We start from the raw sequence: 20815 nt of genomic DNA, 5'->3' as shown, positions 1-20815 counted from the left end.
CTCAGTTTCCCTCTCAGGAGAGTGGATAAGTGCCCCCCATTCTATTACTGACTCATATGCTAAAGGGGCCCCTCCACTGTGTGTCCCCCACCATCCTACCTGGTCTTGGAAGCAAAAGTGCGGATCGGGGAACATTTCATGAAATCTTTAATGAAACAGGGCAGGGCACGAATGGGGGGTGGGTGGGCATGGGACCGGGATGGGGGGACCAGGACGCAGGGCATGGGGGGCAGGGGGTTGGGGGCTCTCCTCTTCCTCGCAGCGACTCCCCCATCGTCCCACTTGGGGGGGGAGGTGGGGAGGTGGAGCCATAAATATGTCCAGAATTTCAAGGCGGCGGCAAAGAGGGGGACTGCGTGGGGCTCAGAGAGGGGGCAAGGGCAAGCCGGGCCCACCCTTGTCGGGGGGCCCTGGCTCCTTGGGCGGCCTCGGGGGTCCGGGCGGGTCCCCAGGCTTGCGGCCGTGCTTGCGGAAGTAGCGGTAGCGCTGGACGTAGGCACGCACCAGGTTGCTCACCTTCACGGGGTTGATCTCGCCGCTCTTGCTGTGGCAGATCTGGGGGGGCGCGAGGGGGGTGCAGCCGCGGTTAGAGGCGTCCCTGGGGGGGTGCTGGTGCCCGCCTCCACTCCACGCCCGACCTACCTTGTGCACGGCCTTGCGCAGGATGTCTTTGTACTCGTCCTTGGTGATGTCCTTCTTCTGGTAATAGGGCTTGATGGCCAACTTCACCTCCTCCACCGCCCGCTCCTGCGTGTGCAGCTTCTTCAGGTACTGCGGGCAGGACACGACAGGATAGGACAGGGCTCAGCTTCTGGGGTGCTCACCCCAGACCGTCAAGGCGCAGCTCCCCCGAGCGGCTCAGCAAAGACAGACGCCAGATCAGCTGGCCATGCTGGTGACCAGAATCCGGCCCCGAGAGAGCAGCTGGTGGCTTGGCGTTTGGGAGATAGAACTGACAAAGGTCCCTGGCCTCCTGGCCAAGGGGACGATGAGCCCTGCCATTGGCTGGTCCCTGGGGAGGGCTCTCGGACTAAGTCCCGGGGACACCCAGAGTGCATTCAGGGCCAGAATGCTGGCACAGCAGGGAGGGCGTTCGTCTGGCACGTGGTGACTTGAGATTGATCCTCAGCATCTCTAAGCCCCACCGAGTGGTTCTGAGTGTAGAACCTGGGTCAGCCTGTATCTCTGCTGGGTGTGACTATAATGTGCCCCCACCCCCAGGAGAGGAAGAGGAGACACCCAAAGGACTGGAGCTCAAGCAAACGTGGGAAACCTGGGTTCAGCCCCAGCACTGCTGTGTGACCCCCCCAAAAAAAACCTCCCTGTCTTCCTGTTTTGGTCACTACTGTCCCGGGTCCCCTCCAGGCAGCCTAGGCCAGAACTGAGGGTCCCGTACTTGTGAGGCCCATGCACCCCCCACTGCCAACCCCACTGCCCAAAGGACAGAGACACCGAGCATGGGTAGGGAAACGAGGAACCCCAAACACGGGCAGCGCCTCCTCCAGCCTCCAGAGGCCACCAGAAGTGGGTCTCTTCCAATGAGTTGGGCCCAGAGCCCTCCCTGATAAGGCAAAGGTCAGGATCCACCACCACCAGCAGGACCCAGAGCTCTGAGGGTGGGAGCAGCGGAGCTTTCCGCTTTCCGATTTCCTTGGGCTTTCTGGGGAGTGCAAAGATGTGGAGGCTGATCATGGCCTGGTGGGACTAGGGGGTTGGGGGAACAGGCAGGAAGAGAATGCCGATCCCCGCCTGTCCTGGGGTAACTGAGGTCCCAACCACTAAGAAGCCTTCAGCTGCTCTTTAGCTGGTGATGAAGTGTAGTGTTTGGTGTCGGGTGGTGGTATTCGGGCATCATCTGCAGTACCTGGGATGGAACTAGGGTTGGCTGTGTGCGGGGCAAAGGCCTTCGCTTCCACCAGTCTCCTGGGGTCGTACCTTGTCAAATGCCCCTGGTTTTTGTGGTGACCATATGGGGTGCCAGGGATTGTCACCTTTGCAGGCGGCACTCATCCCCCCTGCCCCCGGCCCTGTGCACTTCACAGAACCCCACTCCGACTTGGCTCACCTTGTCCGTGTCTCCACGTCCCTCTGAGCTGCTGCTGCCCTCCCTCCGCTCAGAGGCTGCAGCCAGCCCGGTGGGGGTGGGAGGGGTGGAGCCGCAGCCCCCCAAGGGGAGGCTGCCAGGGAGCAAGTAGCTAGGCCCAGGGGGCAGGCCCAGCGTCGTGGGCACGGGAGCCGGTGTCACCAGACCCGAGGGGGGCTTCCTGTGACTGAGGATCTGTGGGAAGCAAGGAGAGGGGAACCGAGTCAAGAGAGGCTTATATGGCCACCAGTCCCGGTCACCTCATGGAATGCGCCCCTGCCTCGAGGCCTGCTGAGAGTTGTAGTTCTCAGCACTGCCCAGGCCAGGCCGGGGTAAACTGGTCCAAGGGGTGTCTCCCCAGGGTGCCTACCTGGTTGGTGGCCTGGATCAGCTCCTGGGCCTTGGCCCGACTCGCCAGGTTGGCTTCTTCCATCTTGAAAAGAAGTGCAGTCACTGCGGGGGGCCAAGAACCGACAGGGGGAGACAGGGATGTCGATGGGAGAAGAGATGGGGGTGCCGGGGGTCACTGAGAACTTAGGCTTCCCCGCACCCCTGGCCTGTCTGTCCTCCCACCTGCTCCCCACCAGCACTCACGGGCCAGGACGCCACTGGTGGTGCAGTCCACACCCGCTGGCAGGTTCCAGGGCATGGGCGGGGCCAATGCGGGCATCTGCGGGGCTCGAGCGGGCCCGTCCTCCAGGGGGCCCGAGTCCCCGGCCGTGGAGCCAGCGCTGGGGGCTGTGCTGGGGGCGGCGGCGGCCGTGCTGGTGGCCGTGGTGGTCGCCGGCTGCTGCTGCTCCTCCTCCTCCTCCTCTTCCTCCTCGTCTTCTTCCTCCTCCTCCTCCTCCTCCCCCCCACCACGCATCCCGGCCTCCTCCAAAACCTCCTCGGGCAAGAAGGAGACCTCGGGGGTCTTGCAGCTGCTGTCGACCGTCTGGGAGTCCGGCGTGAGTGCGGGCGGGGGCGCCGTGGCTTTGGGGGGCGGCGTGCTGGGGGCCTTGGCACGCTCCTCCCCGGACCAGGCCTCGTCGGCGCCCTTGAGTCCGGCGGCCTGGCTGCAGCTGTCCGCGCGGGACTTCTTCAGGGTCCCCGGGCCGCTGCCCGCACTGCCCGGCCCGCTGCGCCCCTTCTTGCGGGTCTTGGTGGCCTTGGTCTTGGCCTTGGTCCCCTTGGCTTTCTTGGCCCCCGTCTTGGCCTTGACCTTGGCCTTCTTGGGCTTGGCGCTGCCCGGGGTGGCCTTGGCCACCTCGGCCGGGGTCCGCTCCTCGGGCTTGAGGAAAGGGGAGCGGCTCTCGCGGTCGCGGCTGAACTTGACCCCGATGGAGCCCAGGCCGGCGCCGGCCGCGTCCTTGGCGGGCGTGGTGCTGCTGACGCCCTCGCGGATCAGCACGGCCACCTTGGACTGCAGCTTCACCTTGCGCGACGAGGACGACGAGGAGGACGAGGACGACCCGGAGCCGCCGCCGCTGCTGCTGCCGCCGGGTGGCTTGGCCACGCTGCCGGACAGGGCCAGCGCCGACTCCTTGCCCGGCCGGGCCTTCTTGGAGCCCCGCTCCCGGTCGCGCTCGGCCCCGTCCAGCGCCTTGCGCCGGGAGCCCTTGTCCCGCGACGAGGACGACGACGACGAGGCGGCCACGCCGGGCCGGCGGCGGTCGCGGTCCCTGTCGCGGTCGCCGGCCTTGCCGCCCCGCTCCTCGGCGCTCAGCCCCTCCGAGTCGTACAGCACCTCCCGGCGGGGCGAGGCGGCGGGGCCGGGCGAGGGGCCGCGGGCGTCGGCCTTGTCCAGGGGCCGGCCCACGGTGATGGTCCGCTTGATGGCGAACAGGTCGTGGTCCGTGAGGTCCTGGATGGACGGCGGCACGGCCCCGCGGCGCCGGTGGTGGTGGTCGCGCTCGGCGCCCAGCGGGGCGGCGGAGCTGCAGGCGGCGGGCCCGGCCGCGGGGCCCTTGTCGCCGTCGCCGCCGCGCTTGTCGCCCCGCGAGCGGGAGCGCTGCTTCTTCTTCTTCTTGCCGCCGCCGTCGCGGTGCTTGCCGCGGTGCCGCTCGCGCCGCGAGGACGAGGAGGAGGAGGCGGTGGCGGCGGGCGGCGGGGAGGCCGAGCGCCGCCGCCGCCGCCGCTTCTCCCGGGAGCGGGAGCGGCGGCCGCTGCCCCGCCGGCGCTCGGTGCTGCTGCGGGAGGCGCGGCGGCGGCGGTGGGCCGAGCGGGAGCGCGAGCGGGTGCGGGTGCGCGTGCGGGAGCGGCGGCGGGAGGAGGCCGAGGCGTGCGCGGAGGAGCCGGGCTTGCGCTCGCGGGCGCGGTGCTTCTTGGAGTCCCAGGCGGCGGCGTTGGAGGCGGAGGCCGAGGCGGGGGGCGGCGGCGGGGCCAGCGGCGCGGCCGGCCCGGACGAGGACGAGGACGCCGAGGCCGCGGCCTCCTTGGCGTCGCCGCTGCGCTTGCGCTCGCGCCGCGACTTCTTGCGGGAGGCCGAGGAGCCGCTGGCCGGGCCCGGGCCCGGTCCTGACCCTGAGCCGGGCGCGGGCGGCCCGCCGGCGGGCGGCGAGGGCGAGCGCTGCCGGTAGCGCTCCCGCCGCTGCGTGAGGATCTTGCGGCGCAGGTCCAGGCCGGCCCAGCGGGCGTCGTTGGCGGCGCTGTTGGGGGGCGCGGGCGCGGGCTCCCCCAGGTCCACCTGCAGGGCGCCCTCGCCGTCCGACTCGGCGTGCAGCGAGAGGAAGTCGTCGCCCTCGGCGGGCCGCAGCGCGGGCGGCGGGGCGGGGGGCGGCGCGGGGCCGGGCGCGGGGCGCGGCGCCCGGCCGCCGGCACCCCGGAACAGCGCCAGCGCCACGCGGGGCTCGTCCTCGGGCTGCACGATCTCCCCCTCCTCGATCTCCGAGTCGCCGGGGCCGCCCGCCGCCGCCGTCACCACCTCCACGGCCACCTTGCCCTCGCGGCTCGCCTCGGCCTCGGGGCCCAGCACGAAGACGCGGCGGCGCGGGGCGGCCTCGGCGCGCGTGGAGTCGGCCTGCGGCGGGGTGCCGGGGCCCGTGGGCGGCGGCTGCGGGGGTGGCGGCCCCGGCGGGGGCTGCGGGTCCGGCCGGGGGCTCTCCTTCTCCTTCTCCTCCTCCTCCTCACCCTCGCCCGGCACATCCTGGCTCAGACTGTTGTCGTCGTAGATGCCGGCCAGGGTCTCGGAGATGCGGCTGATGCTCTGGGACAGGCCTTCCTCCTCCTCCTCCTCCTCCTCTTCTTCCTCCTCTTCCTCTTCCTCCGGGGAGGGGGTCCCCGCCGAGGAGCTGGGGTTGGAGCCCGTGGGCTCGAAGGGGTCGTACTTCTGCTCGGGGGCCGGCGGGGGCGAGTAGGCCTCGTCGGTGGGGTGGAAGGGGTCGTAGATGTCGAAGCGGGGGGCCGGGGGCGCGGGCGGGGCCGGGGGCGGTGGGGGCGGAGGTGGGGACGGGGAGGACGAGGAGGGGGACGGGGAGGGCGAGGAGGAGGCGGAGGAGGGCGCGGGCGGAGGAGCGGGACCCCCGTCCCCGGTGCCCAAGGTGAGGAGGTGGCGGGCACAGGCCGGCCGGGCCATGTGCAGAGAAACTGCAAAAGGAAGCAAAGGGGGACGGGGGTCAGGGGACATGGCATCTTCTCCCTGGCCTGACCAGGAACCCCGAGGCTCAGAAGGCAGGGACCCGGGTGATCACTGAGTCTCAGGGCAGCCCCTCCTCTTGGGGTGGCTCAGAGAGGGACCCCCTGGGAAAGGCAACTCAGAAGGCCAGGAGCTGCACCGCCTATGGCAGCAAAGTAAAACAGCGTCATTCCCACCTTCCCCAGCAGAAAACAGCAGACCTGGGACAGTCAGTGGCCAGCTAGATGGTCCCAGCCCTCGCTCTGATGGTACCCCCCCTCGGCCTCAGCACCCAGGGTGCACACTGGTGGGGGCTCCAGCCCTCATGTTGGAAGGAAGTGGAGCCCGGCCCAGTGTGCCTCAATTCCTGCAGAGACGTGGGGCTCATTCATTCCACAGAGCTGAGCCACTATCTCCCCCGTGCCAGGCATATTGGAAGGTTCTAGAAGAGCAGACCTGAGAGACATAGATCTCCCGGGTGTGAGGCATGCCAGGGACATCCAGCAAGCAGGCTATGCTGGGGATGGCAGTGGAACTGCCCAGCCGCCAAGGGTACCCCAAGACTTTTCCCTGGAGACAGGGCAACTCCTAGGCAGGACCAGAACTGAGGCCCAGCTCACAGTCGGGAAAACCTCCTCTTCCCTGGGGCCAGAGCAGGGTAGGTAGACCTTGGCCAAGAGGGTTCAATCCCCGAGTCCACCAAAGGTGATCCCTGAGTGCAGAGCCAGGAGTAAGTCCGAAGCACCGCTAGGTGTGGCCCCCCCCCCCAAAAAAAAAAAAACACACAAAAGCTGCACCCCTGGAACCCTGCCATCTCAATTTGTGCCTGCAGAGAAGAGCCCAGAGTGCTGGAGCACCGCCCAGACACTGCATGGTCCCTACTGTGCCTACACTGCTAGGTGCAGCGCCCCAAAATTTCCCACCAGGCAAGACCACTTGGAGCGACCCAACACCTGTTCTCTCCACCCACACCCCAAAGTCTGGCTCACATCCACATACCCGTTTTGCCCGTCCTCCAGGCCCTGAGTCGGGGCACCAAGCTGGACACGGGTCCCCTGTCCCCAATCCGAACCTCGGCCACCAGCTCCAGCAGGTCCTCACCTCTGGGGGCACAAGGGATGAGTGAGCCAGGGCAGGGTGGCAGGCACACCCAGAGGGTTCCCTGTACTTACTCGCCGGGCCGCAGGTCCAGGTGGCTGGGCACCCACGTGTCCGGGGGCTCCAGGATGTTCACTAGTCCTGCCAGGAAGCTATCGGCTGCCACATCCATCCCCTGCAAAGGGCAGAACCCCCGCCCGCTCAGGAGCTAGTCCTGAGCCCCCCACATCTATCTGCCCCCATCAGCTCCCAGAGCCCACGCCCATCTCATCTCCGGGGGGTCAGCGAGCAGCCTCCCGGCCCCTCTTCTTACTCACAGTAGCAGAGCCGGTCCCGCCTGATTCCCGGGGACCCGACTCAGCCCGAGGGCTTCGGCAGCGCCTCCATCGAAGCCCCGGGCACCCAGAGGCCTCTGCGGAGAGAGGCGACAGGGGTTAATTGAAGGGGCTCTGGACACCAAGATTGGGGGCAGGAAGTGCTTGGAGACAGGGGCCTGACCCAGCCTGGAAGCCAAGGTTGGCTGCTGTCTGGCCTCAGCTACACCTGCTTGCTTGCTGCTCCCCAGCCGGGGACCAAGACTAGTACGCCTAGCCTATGAGCCTTGTGGGGACAGGAACCAGAGCCTCAGGGACAAGAAGCCTTGCTTGAGAACCCCAAAAACTGTACCTCAGGAAGGTCCTGCCTCAGGACTCTGCTGCTCCCGGCCCTGTGCCTGCGTGTGGCCTCTTCACCAGGAAACTCTCAAGAGACCCAATTCCTCCAGGAAGCCTTCTGGGGCCCCTTTTACCTTAGCTTAGTGGGGCCTCCTGACCTTGCCAGGAATGGGGAACCCTTTGTCTCCCTCAGGCCCTAACTGACTGCATCTCTCTCCACCAGACTAGGAACCCCCCCGATGGGAGGGACCCACCAGCGTGCAGAGGTGAGGGCTGGCAGAAGCATACCTACCTTTCTCCTCAGCATGCAGAGAAACCCCCACGGCTTGCTGAATGGCCCGCTGGTGCCAAGGCAGAAGGGAGGAGAGACAGAGAAACGGGAGAGGGGGTCATCGGCAGGCTAGTGTACAGGGGTGCCCTGTGCAGGGCTCCAGCCCAGGCCCCCTCAAGCCTTTCCTCCCCAACTCCAGGCCTTCTGGCCACCTCACCAGAATAAAGGCAGAAGGAGGAAGCGGGGGGTCCCTGTCTGGAGGAGCGTCACCCCGATCCTCGCCTGACTCCTCTGTTTTCCCTCGAGACTCATCTTCTTCCTCCATGGTCACCTGCAGGGCGAAGGGCAAGAGTTGGGGGTCAGGGGGAAGCAGAGGGAGGTCATTTCAGCCTGTCTCATTCCCCTCCTCGCCGCATCCCCATGCCCCCCAAATCTCACACATCTCTGGAAACAGGCCTGTGGGAAACACGTCTAGAGCACCCTGTGTGACCCTTAAAACACACCTGTCTCCCACTGATGGGGGGGCTTCAAAGGAAACGGGACTCCCTAAAGGCCCCTCATTTCTAGCAGCTCAAATGAGGCTAAAACAAAACCAGTGAATGCACCTTGGCTTTTTTTCTTCTTGGTTTTGGGTTTGGGGGCAGCCCACACCATACCAGTGAGACTCGGGGCACCCCTGGCCCTCTATCCCGCTCCAGGTGCGAGTGGGCACCAGTTGTGACAGAGACTGACCCCCACCCTTAACCCTGGAACCTCTGTCATGCCTTGAGCCTGTTTTTTAAGGAACAGCTACCACGAGGCCAGTCTCAACGGTCTAGAGGGAGTCCACTCCCTGACCCCCAACTCCCAGCCTGCATCAGTGAAGGGGAGAAACAAGGCCTTGGGATTCCAACTTGGGGACAAGAACTCGCCCAGAATGCCCCATTTCCCCTCCAAGTGCGCCCCTCCCCGCCACCTCTCCTCCCCCTAAGCTGCATTCCAGAGGGGAAAGATCTCTTCCGGGTCACCCTCCTTGGCAGATTTTTCCAAGTTTGCTCCCAGTCCTGGAGCAGGGAACTTCCCTGCTCTTTAAGAGCCCGAGGCTCCTTCCCAGAGACACTCCCAAGCAGCCCTGATAAGCCTCAGGGGACAATTCTCAGTCCCAAGCTCCTCTCCAGATCCTCTGGGGGAGAAGCACCACCAGCTCCAAGGCTCAGAGGTGGCATTCACAGGGCCCCCCCCACACCTCTGCAAGTAGATGCCCCGGTCTCAGCTTTGCAGACACAGTCCAGGAACCCCTGCAGCCAGGTCCCTCCCGTATCCTGGTTTCTCAGCCTTTCACAAAGCTGCTTAAGGAAGCACCCAACCAGGGTACCCTTGGAGACACCACTGTGGGATGCCACGACCTCCCTGGACAAGACTGAAATGTCTGCAACAGGGGAGGGCAGCGAGACACATTCTGCCATGCAAATAGCTCTGTGCAAGACCTATTTCTTACTGGAGGTCCAGGACAAAAAAGAAGAAAAAGAAAAGCCTTGGGAATAATTCGCGAGAGATGTGGTCTGGAAAAGCCGGCTTGGCTCTAACACCCTCCTCTTACACCTCCTCTACTGCCAGAGCAAGACACAGTTTGTTTCCCGGGGAGGGGGGTTCCATCCTAGCTATGGGTGTGTGTGTGTTGGGGTGCATGTCCCACAGTTCCCCCCCCCAAACTCTTTTTTCTCTGCCCAATTCTGATGCTGGGAGTGGGGGTATTAAAATGCTCCCCCCCAACCAGACCTGCAGACACCCTCAGACCTCGTCGCCTAAGTGGCCCTGGCCTGCTGTGCTGTCATGTCAGCGTGAGAAGCTGGCGGGCCCCTGGGAAAGCCAGACCGGACGCTCAGCGCCCCTTAGCTCCCCTGGCACCCCCGGGAGCACCCCCAGTTGCCACCTCCGCCCGCAGGGCCTAGGAGAAACACTTCTACGGGCCCCCACGCTCAATGGCCCGGGCCCAGGGGCAGGAGAGCCGCATCTTCGGGTCGGCGGGTGTCGACGCTCCTCGGCTGGCCGGCAGCACCCTCCGAGAGGGCGAGGGCCCCGCAGACGGCCCCGGGACAGACCTCAAGATGGCCCCAGAACCCCCGAGACAGCCCCAGGGCCCCGGTGAACCCCGAGAGACGATCGGCCATCGGCAGGGCCCTGCCCCGGGTAGCTGGAGCCCCGCAGGGTCGCCCCAGCCTCGGCCCAGGCCCGGGGACGTCCCCCGGCAACTACGGCACAGACGCGGCCCCGGGGCCAGGCCAAGGCCCCCGGATCGGCGCCCGGATCTGCCGCCGCGGCCGGGCCCGAGGCGGCCAGCGAAGCCCAGCGAGCACCCGAGGATCGTCGGAAGCGGCCGGGAACGACCAGCGAGCCCGGCCCCGCCCCGCCCACCCCGATGGGCCCGAGCCCCGCGGCCCCGGCCGCCAGCGCCATCTTACCCCGCCGCTCGGGCTGCGGCTCCGGCCCCGGCGCGGGGCGGGGCGGGCTGGGGCGGGGCGCGCGAGGAGCGAGGCGGAAAAGGCGGGGCGACGGAGCCGCACAGCCTGCCGGGACATGTAGTGCCGAGCGCCCTACACGCGAAGCTTGGCGTCAAGGTGCTGGACTCGGCTTCCCGGCAGGCCGCGCGGCGCCGCTCTGGGGCTAAGCACGCATCGCGCGACGCACGCCGGGAGGCGTAGTCCGCGCCGCCTGCGTCGCGCGGGGTGGGGTAAGGGGGAACAGCGGTGAGGTGAGAGGTGAGAGGGCGGGGCTAAGGCTCAGCCCGCGAGGATGCCCCCATAGTGCCCCGCGCGCGTGGAAAGAGCGGCGAGCAGGAGCGGAAGTGACGTCAAGGGGCTGTCGCCGAAGTGCAGCATGGGAGCTGTAGTTCCGCAGCGTGAAAACCACTTTAGGATCCATGAGTTCGGCCCTACAGACTCTCACTCCTCTCGGATTTTTTTTATTTTTTGGTTTTGGTTTTTGGGTCACAGCCAGCAGCTCAGGGGTTACTCCTGGCTCTATGCTCAGAAATAGCTCCTGGCAGGCTCGGGGACCCTATGGGATGCCGGGATTCGAACCAATGACCTTCTGTATGCAAGGCAAACGCCCTACCTCCCTGCTATCTCTGAATAGATTTTTTATTTTTTTAGTCCGGATCCCGACGTCTTTCTCCCCAGGCAGGGAAAATTCGAGCTCCCCATGTCTTTCTTCACTCGGACTCATGCTGGATCTCAAGCCCCTAACCTTCTACTTCAGTGCCCTTGGATCCAGGGCATTTAGGCTTATATACCCGAGGGCCAAAGATCCTCCGATCCGCGCTTCCCCTTCCCGTCCCCCCCACGTACAGCTCTCCAGCCTGCCTCTCTCCTTCGGAATTTAGGACTCTGGTCCCCCAAGCTTTCCTCCTCCAACCTTCAGGAATCCTGGCCCGCGCGGGCGGGCGGGCGGGCGGACCCCCTCGTGACCCAGACGTCCCGGATTGGACGAGCTGGCTCATGGATCAGGAATGCAGTGATCTCACGGCTCCGCCCTGGCCCGTTAGCCCGCGGTCGCTCCGCTGGGACTCGCTCCCCTCCCAAGCCTGTCTTCCGCTGAGCTGGGGCTAGCGAGAAGGGCCGGAAGCCACTCTGAGTTGTCTGGGCGGGCGGACAACCGAGGCCTGCACACCCAGACAGACGCCCAGAACGAAAGCTCGGCCAGGAGGAACCCAGGAAGGCGGAGGTGGAGCTCGCATTCACGCCGCACCCCTTTGCCCGAGCGCGCGCCTATATACGGCCGCACGTCGGGGCGAAACCCGCCCACTGGCCCAAGGCCACGAGGAGCGGGCCCTGAAAAGCCCTTTCTAGCACCTCATTTACCTACCCCGCCTCCGGCGTCACTCCTCGACCAATCCTAACACGGGAATCAAAGAGCTATTTAGCATGACTCCGCCCCCAGACAGCTCCGCGTGCGGGGCGCCTCTCCGGACAGGAAATTAGCATATCGCCTTCATTAGTATAGCCCAGCCCCGCTTGGAATTCCCCTTTCCGCGGTGAGAGAGACCACGCCCCGTTGTTAGCATATCCCCGCCCACCGGGCCTTGCCTCCTCCTTAAGTGTCCCGAGACTGCAGCCCCGGTGGCCGGAGCTCATGATTATGCAGGAGGCTTAATTAAGGCCGCGGCCCCGCCCCTCGGCCCCGCCCGGCTCCCCCCACACCCCCTCCGCGCTCCAGGCGGCGGCGGCGGCAGCGGTGGCGACATGAGCAGCGGGGCGGCGTCCGGGACCGGGCGGGGGCGGCCCCGGGGCGGGGGGCCGGGGCCTGGGGACCCCCCACCCAGCGAGACCCACAAGCTGGTGGTCGTGGGCGGCGGCGGCGTGGGCAAGAGCGCGCTGACCATCCAGTTCATCCAGGTAGAGGGCCCTCACCCCGGGGGGGTTGCCCTGGGGGATCTAGGGCTGAGCCCTTGGGCCCGTCACTGGAACCCCGATTTCCTCTGGAGCCATCCTCAAGACCTTCCAGGGAAGCTCCCCTAATCTTGGGATCCTTGGGAGCCCACCCACCCCCGGGCCTTTGCCCCCACAGAACCCACCTCTCTCTCCCCTCTGATCTCTGATCTGACCCAAAGCACCTCTGAGACCCTCATGGACCTCCAAACCCCACCCCACCCCGCACCTCCTGAGATTGGGTTCCCATTTCCCCCCAAACCCTAAATCCTAGCTTCCCCTGTGAGCTCTCAGAACCCCACTTTGGCCAGCACCTGTAACCCAGTAGCCTGCATTCCCCTAGGGTTTGGGGTCCCTATAGCCCTTCCAGGAACACACTCACCTGTGCTCTAAACAGGGTTCTACCCCTCCTGATCCGAGATCTAACCTCTTCAGGGATCCCAACAGGACCCCTCCCACTAGCCACGCTTATTCCCTCCACTCTGCTTCCCTAAGCCCCCTGAAACCCTGATGAAGTCCTGATTAGCCCAGAAACCATCTTCTTGGAAGAAATTTCTCAATTCTTGACTTTCCCCGGAAGACCCTTCTTCCTCCTTGTGGTCTTTTAGTCCTTATAAACACTCTTCAGCATCTCTAAGAATCTCTAAACTGAACCAATCTGCTATGAGAAACTCCCAAAAAGTGCCTGGCCCACTGGGGACAGCATGTACTCACCCCATGTATTTTAAAGACCAAACCTAACCCCTTTCTCCAGGGCCAGCGATCACCTAACACCAACCCTAGAAACAAAATAGAATGCAGCCCTGAGAATGCCCCAAGCTGCCAAGTGGCCCCGATCTCTGGAATACCCTCAAGTTCCCCTGCCTGGATCCCCAACCTGGGGGTCGCAGGCTCTTCCAGAAACCCAGCCAGCACCCGCATTAGGTGGAAGGGAATTGGCCAGAGTCTGAAAAGGACCTAGCCTGTGGGGCCCTAGCACCCAGGGGCAGATACAGAAGCTGACCCAAGGCCTGGCTGGAGGCGGGCAGGGACCCAGGACGGAAGGGAGGGCCTGGCCCTAGGGTGGGGCTGCCTCTCCGGCCCCAGATTGGAACCGGGTCCTTCCCTGGGGAGGAGACTCTAGAAGGAGTGGGAAGGGAGGGGTGGGGAGAGAGATTGGGACAGGAGATATTCAGGACAAGGATCTCCCCAGTAGCTGGGCCCCTGTGTGTTCAAGTCCTGGGCTCCCAGCTTCCCCTGGCCTGGCCTGAGTCCCCCCAACCAGTGCATTCCTCAGGCTCCTTTTCCAACGGCGGAAACTGGGGTTCAGAGAGGGGAAATAATCAGTTCAGGGCCACACAGCTTGGCGGGAGTCACCCTCTGGGTAGACTTTACCCACCCCCAGAAAACAGTGGCTGGGAGAGACCTCAGAGCCGCACCCCAGCTGGATGGGAGAATATGGGGGTCCGGGCGCTGCAGTCACACGACCCCCTCCCCGCCCCCTAGTCCTACTTCGTGTCCGACTACGACCCCACCATCGAGGACTCGTACACCAAGATCTGCGCCGTGGATGGCATCCCGGCCCGGCTAGACAGTGAGACCTCGGCGGCGGGGGCGCGATCGCGGGGCGGGGGGCGGCGTGGGGAGGGGAAGGGCCGGCAGGGGGGACCCCCACGCGGCCTCTGCCCCGCTCTCCGCAGTCCTGGACACCGCGGGCCAGGAAGAGTTCGGGGCGATGCGGGAGCAGTACATGCGCGCGGGCCACGGCTTCCTGCTGGTGTTTGCCATCAACGACAGGCAGAGGTGAGCCGGGGCGTGGGGCGGGGTCAGGGATCGGAACTCCATGTTTGGGATCTAGGGCGGGGCCGAGAGATCTGGGGGGCGTGGTCAGACACTAGTGTTGAATGTCACCGGCCAGGCCAAGGATCAGTGGGCGTGTCCAGAAATACTAATTTGGATAGGGGCGTGGTCAGGAGCCAGGGGTGTGGCCGGGAAACTCCATGTTTGGGATCTGAGGCGGGGCCACAGGGCAGGGGCGGGGTTGGACACTAGTGCTGAGTGTCATTGGCCTGGTCAAGGATCAGTGGGCGTGGCCTGGAACATTGTTTTTTGGAGCATGGGGCGGGGCCAGGAGGCGTGACCGGAAACCCAGTTTGGGGTCTGGAGGGGCGGGGCTAGGTACCAGAAGGGGCGTGGTGAGAAACAGGCTTGGGGTCTAGAGGCGGGGCTGGGAATCCATCTTGGGAATCTGGGGTGGAGCCGGAAACTAGTGTTGACTTGTGGGCGTGGCTTGGACCTTTTATAGGATGTGGGCGTGGCTATGAGCCAGAGGGCGTGGTCTGAAACAGATTTGGGACTCTGGGGCGGGGCCTGAATCCAGGGCTGGGGTCTGGGGCAGGGCTGGAAACCAAAGGGCATGGGCAGAAATGTAGTCTTGGGGGTCTGGGGTTGGGCTGGGGCCTCTCAAGCCTCCTGGGGCCCCCGTATCTCCGCAGTTTCAACGAAGTGAGCAAGCTCTTCACGCAGATCCTGCGAGTCAAGGACCGCGATGACTTCCCCGTCGTGTTGGTGGGGAACAAGGCTGATCTGGACGCCCAGCGCCAGGTCGGGAACCCTCTTCCTCTGCCCCAAGACGGGCCGGGCATGAGCAGCTTTCAGATCCTCCTATGGTTTCCCTCCTTCTAACGTCTCTTCTTGAGTTGTTATCTTCCCTTTCCTTTCTGTCCTCTGGGTCCCCTGCAGTGACACAGACCTCCGGACTTTCCCTCTGTAAACCTGCCCTGCTCATGCCCTGGAGCCATAAGACAACATGAGTGGCTTTTGCCTTGCACACAGAGCAGTCAGGGTCGGTCCCCAGCATCCCTTAAGGTTCCTGAGCACTGCCAGGAGTGGTTCCTGATCTCATAGCTCAAAGTAACCCCTGAGCACAGCTGGTATGCCCCCACAACAAAAAACTACTCCGTTCTCCACCCCTGACTTAAAAACTGCCTCTCGCCACTCCATCCATCCTTCCCTCCTGGAATCTCAACTTTGTCCCCCTGCTCATTCACAGCCCTGCCAGCCATCTCTGGATAAATATTCCAGCTCTTGATACCCTGAAGCAGAGACATGTACCCAGAGCTGCCTCCGCTTCAGGCTTTAGGAGACATGCCCCTATTCTCATCCTTCTGTGACATCAGCAACGGAGGCACTCCCAGAGGTGTTCAGGGGTTACTCCTTGCTCTGCACTCAGGAATCATCTCTGGTGGGCTCATAGACCCTTTGGGATGCTGGGGATCAAACCTGGGTCAGCCACAAGCAGTACAAACAGCCTCCCTGCTGTGAGATAGTTCCAACCCCCTCCCTGCAACTGTTTTAGTTTGGGGGGCCACAGCTGACAGTGCCCAGTAGTTACTCCTGGCTGTGCTGGAAGGACCCTGTGGTGTGGTCCCGGGGATTGAACCTGGGTTGGCTCAGTGCAAGGCAAAGCACCTTCCCCTCTGACCTTAGAACTCTTCTTTTTTTTTTTTTGGTTTTTGGGCCACACCCGTTTGACGCTCAGGGGTTACTCCTGGCTATGTGCTCAGAAATCGCCCCTGGCTTGGGGGGACCATATGGGACGCCGGGGGATCGAACCGCGGTCCTTCCTTGGCTAGCGCTTGCAAGGCAGACACCTTACCTCCAGCGCCACCTACCCGGCCCCGTGACCTTAGAACTCTTGAGACCCCATACCCCCTCCTTTGCAGAGCCTGCCTTTCCACCGTCCTAGATGTACCCCCCGAGACTTGACACCCCCTTTCACCCCCCACAGGTGTCCCGGTCTGAGGCTACCTCCTTTAGTAACTCCCACCATGTGGCCTACTTCGAGGCTTCTGCCAAACTGCGCCTCAACGTGGACGAGGCTTTTGAGCAGCTGGTGCGGGCTGTCCGGTGAGCCACACACCCCCCAACCTGTCTTCTGGGTTCCCTGTCTTCCCCCTGGCCCTCCTCCACCCCTCACCTCACCAGCCTCTCCCCACAGACAGTTCCAGGAGCAAGAGCTTCCTCCCAGCCCGCCCAGCGCCCCCCGGAAGAAGAGCGGGGGCTGCCCGTGCGTCCTCCTGTAGCCCAGGTCGAGGGGTTACCCCCACACAAGCCCTTGGGACCAGCTGCTCAGCCAAGCCTCAGTTTCCCCACTTGGAGCTGCCAGAACACACTACACCCCAGTCCTTCCTTCCTGGCCCCTTCAGGCCTACTGCCACTGTGTGCCTTCTGCCAAAATCCCTTTGCCTGCCCCCTCAAGCCCCTGGTAAGGGTGAGGGGCTCCCAGGTATCAGGGTCACCGCTGTATATAGTCCCCTCCCCAGAATAAACATCTGTGCCAATATAACAGGACACTTTGCATTTTTATTTTCAATGTTTGGGGCCACACCCAGTGGTGTTCAGGGATCACTCCTGGTGGGGTTCAGAGGACATTATGGGATGCCGAGGAAAAAACCCTGAACCCAGGTGCAAGTCAAGTGCTCTACCCACTGTCCTACAACCTGAGCCCCTGCCAGATCATCTTTGAACCCCAATTTTACCCTTGGTCACCTGAGGTTTGACCTCACCCAAGAAGTGGGACTTTGTCCTCCAGCTGGTCTGTCCAGATCTGCTTCCCAGCCTCCATGTTAGCTGCCTCCCAGCAGACTCTGAACCCCCAAGTGCTCCCGAGAACTTTTACATATAGGTGATTTGAGGGGTGCAGGCGTCCCTGGCTTCTGGGTTCTAGTATAGGTCCTGCCGGTGGCTGAAGCTCTGAGTACAGCTAAACTCCCCAATAAGGGCCCCGAGAGACACAAGGGCTAGGGCCGTGACCCGCTGCTGTCCCCAGAACCCAGACTGTCCCGCTGAGCCAGGACCAGAACAATGATTAGCTAAATAGCCGCTTCCGGGTTTCATTATCGCAGGATCCTTGGCGGGATCAACCTTCCGCCCTGGCAATCCTGGGAATCAGCGTGATCCGCCCTCCCCCCCCCCCCAGGCTACCTCTGTCCCACAGCCCCACCCCAATAGTCTGCCTCACACATCCCCACCCCACCCCCTCCCGGCTCTACCATCGGTTGGGTCCTGCCAGGGGCTCCAGAAACCCAGTTGACAACTGACAGCTGCGTTTGGAAACTGCCCAGTTAGTGGCTGGGGAGGAAGCCAGGAAGGCCCAGCGTGGCATTTCCTGGGCACCAATCTGTGTGTCCCTACTGGTGCCCCTGGTTAGGGTGTGCCCTGGCCCTGGATCATGAGCCTCTTTTTGTCCCTTTTTCAGTTTTGGGGCTACACCCGGCATTGCTCAGGGTTTACTCCTGGCAAACTCCGGAGACCCTATGGGATGCCAGAGCTTGAACCTGGGTCAGCCACATGCAAGGAAAATGCCCTCCTTGCAATATCACTCAGGCCCTGATAACCCTCCTGGTATCTGTGTCTTTCTTCCTTGGCCCTTGGACAGATTCTCAGGTTAACAGGAGTTGATTTTCCTTCATCTTAACCACAATCATTTTCATGTTCTTTTCCTGGTTTCTGGGCCACATTGGCAAGGTTCAGAGCTTACTCCTGGCTCTGTGCTCAAGAATTGCTCCTGGAGGACTCAAGGAGGAACCCAGGTCAGCCGTGGAAGAGGAAACCCAGATTTTGACAGAAGGCAAAGCTGAATTGCCAGGAATGATTCCTAAAGTACAGAGCGCCCCGTGTGACCCCAAAACCAAAAATAAGAAAAAAAAGCCAATGGCTGAGGCAATGATTCAGCACCTCCGACTGGTACTGGGTACCAGATTCAAGCTTGTGTAACTGGAGATAAAAGGCCAAACCGGCTTAAACTTGAACCAGGCACAGGGATTAAGGCCACCCCAAACATCCCATCACCATTCAGTCCCAAAGCTGACCAAACCAGGATTGGATCCCAGAACCTCAGGGTTCTCCTGACATCCCAGGCTCCACTCTAGGGTGCCACTTGTCCCAAGGATACACCCAAGGGACCAGGAGTCCTGACGCCAAACTCATGGGCCAAACTCAACTCTCCCCACTCCAGATTTTCATGGGGGTGATTTAGGATACCTGGAGGTATTCAGGGCTGTTTGGGGAAACCACGTGGTGTCATAGCAGAGACAGATGGGGATCAGCCACAAGCAAAGTGCCTAAGATCCTCTCTCCGGCCACCATGATTTTAAGGTCACTGATTCACCGCCATTGGCATTACTAGGTGGTCCCCAAATCCCACCTAGGTGGGTTCCCATACAACCAGGGTACTAGGATTGTCATCTTCAGCAGGGACTGCCAATCTTTCTTGCAGTAGTCTCTGCCTGGGCGACCCCATGTCCTAAAAGTTGAACCCTCTCCCAGTCTCACTGGAGCCCTCCGGGAATATCCTGAGGCCCATAGGGGAAAATGGTTCTAGAACTTTCTTTTTTTAGTTTTTGGACCCAGCAGTGCTCAGGGACCCTATGGGATGCCGGGGAGTCAGCTGAGTAGAAGAAAAGCACTTTACCTACTGTACTGTCTCTTTGGCCTTGGTTCTAGAACTTTCTTTGAAGAGAGTTCTTCTTAGTCTTGGTGGGAGAATTTTCCATGGGAAGGATGGGAATGCTGACGACCAACAAACCCAATGACCAGACATCTCAGCACACCAAGAGCCTATTTCTGACCATGTGACCAGGCTCCAGAGTGAGACAATGGTCTATAAATTTCTAGTTTGGGTTCCAGAATGCTTCTAAGTTGAGTACCAAAAAATATGTATGTGTAGGTATGTGACACAGGCTGGTCTGTGTGGTACTGTGGATCAAACCCAACCCTCCTGATCAAAGAAAGCATGGGATGTCCCAAGGTCTCCAGGCAACAGGCAGAGAATGGAGTTGCCTCAAAACACTTGGGTATAGACACCTGTCAGACTCTGGCCCCTCACAACAGACCCCCCAACTAGCCTTTTCCCCAGTCTCTGGCTCCTGCAGGCCTGGGTGTTGAGGGCAGCTGGCAGGCGAACGTGTTAAAACCCATAAGACATAATAGAAGTAGGGGGCTGGAGAGATAGCATGGAGGTAAGGCGTTTGCCTTTCTTTTTTTTTTTTTTTTTTTTTTTTGGTTTTTGGGCCACACCCTGTGACGCTCAGGGGTTACTGCTGGCTATGCGCTCAGAAGTTGCTCCTGGCTTCTTGGGGGACCATATGGGATGCCGGGGGATCGAACCGCGGTCCATCCTAGGCTAGCGCAGGCAAGGCAGGCACCTTACCTCCAGCGCCACTGCCCGGCCCCAGGCGTTTGCCTTTCATGCAGGAGGTCATCAGTTCGAATCCTGGCGTCCCATATGGTCCCCCGTGCCTGCCAGGAGCGATTTCTGAGCATGGAGCCAGGAATAACCCCTGAGCACTGCCGGGTGTGACCCAAAAACCACACACACACACACAAAAAAAAAAAAAAAAGACATAATAGAAGTAAAGGTTCTCCCAACCAGATCCAGAAAAATCTACCGAGTGATAGCACAGCAATCTGCTTTGCAAGCAGCTGACCTGGGTTGGACCCCTGGCAACCCATAGAGTCCCCCAAGCCTACCAGGAGTGATTTCTGAGTGTAGAGCCAGGAGTAACCCCTGAGCCCCAGTGGGTGTAGACAACACCTCCAAAGCAAACAATTTCCAGGCTCACCTTGCCCAACTCCTCTGAGACCCCCCATTCCGCAAAACAGACACTCCAGCCGCAGGATCGAGTTTTGACGTTTGGGGTTTTGTTTGGCTGGTTGTGTACAGTGTTTACAAGTGTAGTTGTACAGAAGCCCAAAGAAGAGCGAGAGACGGAGGAGGATTGGGGGGACAGGGAGTGGGGCTCGAAGGCTCGGACGAGGGGGGGAACAGGTGACCGATAAAAAATAGAACCACATCCGGACGACGAAGGGGGCGCGGGAGGGGGGCAGACACCGACACATCCGCAGTAGAAAAGGGGTGGGAGGGACAAAGGGGGGGAACCCTTCACCCCGCCACCTCCCCAGTCCCTGCCCCGGTTATGTACAATAAATAAGATTAAAAATAATTAACAAGATGCGTTTTCTTCCCCCTCCCACCCCTACGCCAAATGCCCTGGGGAGGGAATGGCCGTTAGCAAAGATCTTGGCCTGATGGGAAGTGGGGGTGCAGGGGTGGGGGACCCCCAGCTCGCTGAAGCCGCCCCGCCGCCCTCAGCCATACGTAGACATTTCCTATACATTATGTACAAGGTGGGGAGCGGGGCGGTGGCCTTGGAGGGGGGGGTCACTGGGGCGGGCGAGAACCGTTACTAAATAGACATTTATACATATATATAAATAATTTCTCTGTACACCGGACAGTGGGGGGCACGGGGTGAGGAGGCCGGGGAGGGGGGCCCCCCCGGCGCAGGGCCCTGAGGACGGCTCGGGGGGGTCACCCGCAGCGGCTGTGCGCCTGCGCTTGGGCCAACAGGTCGCTGAAGGAGTCGAAGAGCTGCTCGAGCCAGGGCTGGTTCCGCATGCACTGCTGCACCACCTCCTCCTGGCCCAGGTCCTCGGCGCCGCCCTCCACAGCCAGGGTCTGCGGGACAGGTAAGGATGGGCCAGGTGAACTAGGCATGGGACCGGTGGGTCCAGGGAGGAGGCGTGGCCGGGGGCGGGGCCTGAGAGGGAGACATGTTGTGGGCGTGGTCTGGAATGGACGGGGCCTGGGCAGAAGACAGGACATTGAGGTGGGTCTAGGGAGGCGGAGCCTGAGGAGATGTGGCCTTTGTGGGCGGGACCAGGTTGGGT

General features: G+C 62.4%; 3 protein-coding genes across 4 annotated transcripts in view; 1 reads left to right on the top strand and 2 right to left on the bottom strand.

The window, feature by feature from the left end:
• Nucleotides 1-130: 130 nt before the first annotated feature.
• On the bottom strand, nucleotides 131-10156 carry SCAF1 (SR-related CTD associated factor 1). The gene is made up of 11 exons (XM_049786169.1): nucleotides 10139-10156; nucleotides 7915-8028; nucleotides 7719-7767; nucleotides 7091-7185; nucleotides 6848-6948; nucleotides 6675-6778; nucleotides 2678-5647; nucleotides 2454-2536; nucleotides 2066-2278; nucleotides 643-771; nucleotides 131-555 (listed from the first exon to the last, which is right to left on the bottom strand). Exons 2-11 carry the CDS (start codon nucleotides 8020-8022, stop codon nucleotides 364-366), a joined length of 4044 nt encoding a protein of 1347 aa, XP_049642126.1. The 5' UTR covers nucleotides 8023-8028; nucleotides 10139-10156; the 3' UTR covers nucleotides 131-363.
• A 1761-nt stretch (nucleotides 10157-11917) lies between these two features.
• Nucleotides 11918-16430, top strand: RRAS (RAS related). The gene is made up of 6 exons (XM_049786204.1): nucleotides 11918-12070; nucleotides 13589-13676; nucleotides 13783-13885; nucleotides 14578-14686; nucleotides 15873-15991; nucleotides 16083-16430. The coding sequence occupies exons 1-6, from the start codon at nucleotides 11918-11920 to the stop codon at nucleotides 16165-16167; spliced, it is 657 nt and encodes a 218-aa protein (XP_049642161.1). The 3' UTR covers nucleotides 16168-16430.
• Nucleotides 16431-19764: 3334 nt separating this feature from the next.
• Nucleotides 19765-20815, bottom strand: part of PRR12 (proline rich 12) — a 35750-nt gene continuing 34699 nt past the window's right edge. For both annotated transcript variants that reach the window (XM_049786167.1, XM_049786168.1), the window contains one exon: nucleotides 19765-20603. In XM_049786167.1, the coding sequence (XP_049642124.1) occupies nucleotides 20457-20603 (147 nt within the window). In that variant the 3' untranslated portion in view covers nucleotides 19765-20456. The remainder of the gene's footprint in view (nucleotides 20604-20815) is intronic.

Source organism: Suncus etruscus, chromosome 14 (assembly GCF_024139225.1).
Source record: "Suncus etruscus isolate mSunEtr1 chromosome 14, mSunEtr1.pri.cur, whole genome shotgun sequence".
Lineage (NCBI taxonomy): Eukaryota > Metazoa > Chordata > Mammalia > Eulipotyphla > Soricidae > Suncus > Suncus etruscus.
Note: the sequence above shows the minus strand (reverse complement) of the source record. Positions and strands in the feature narration are given on the sequence as shown.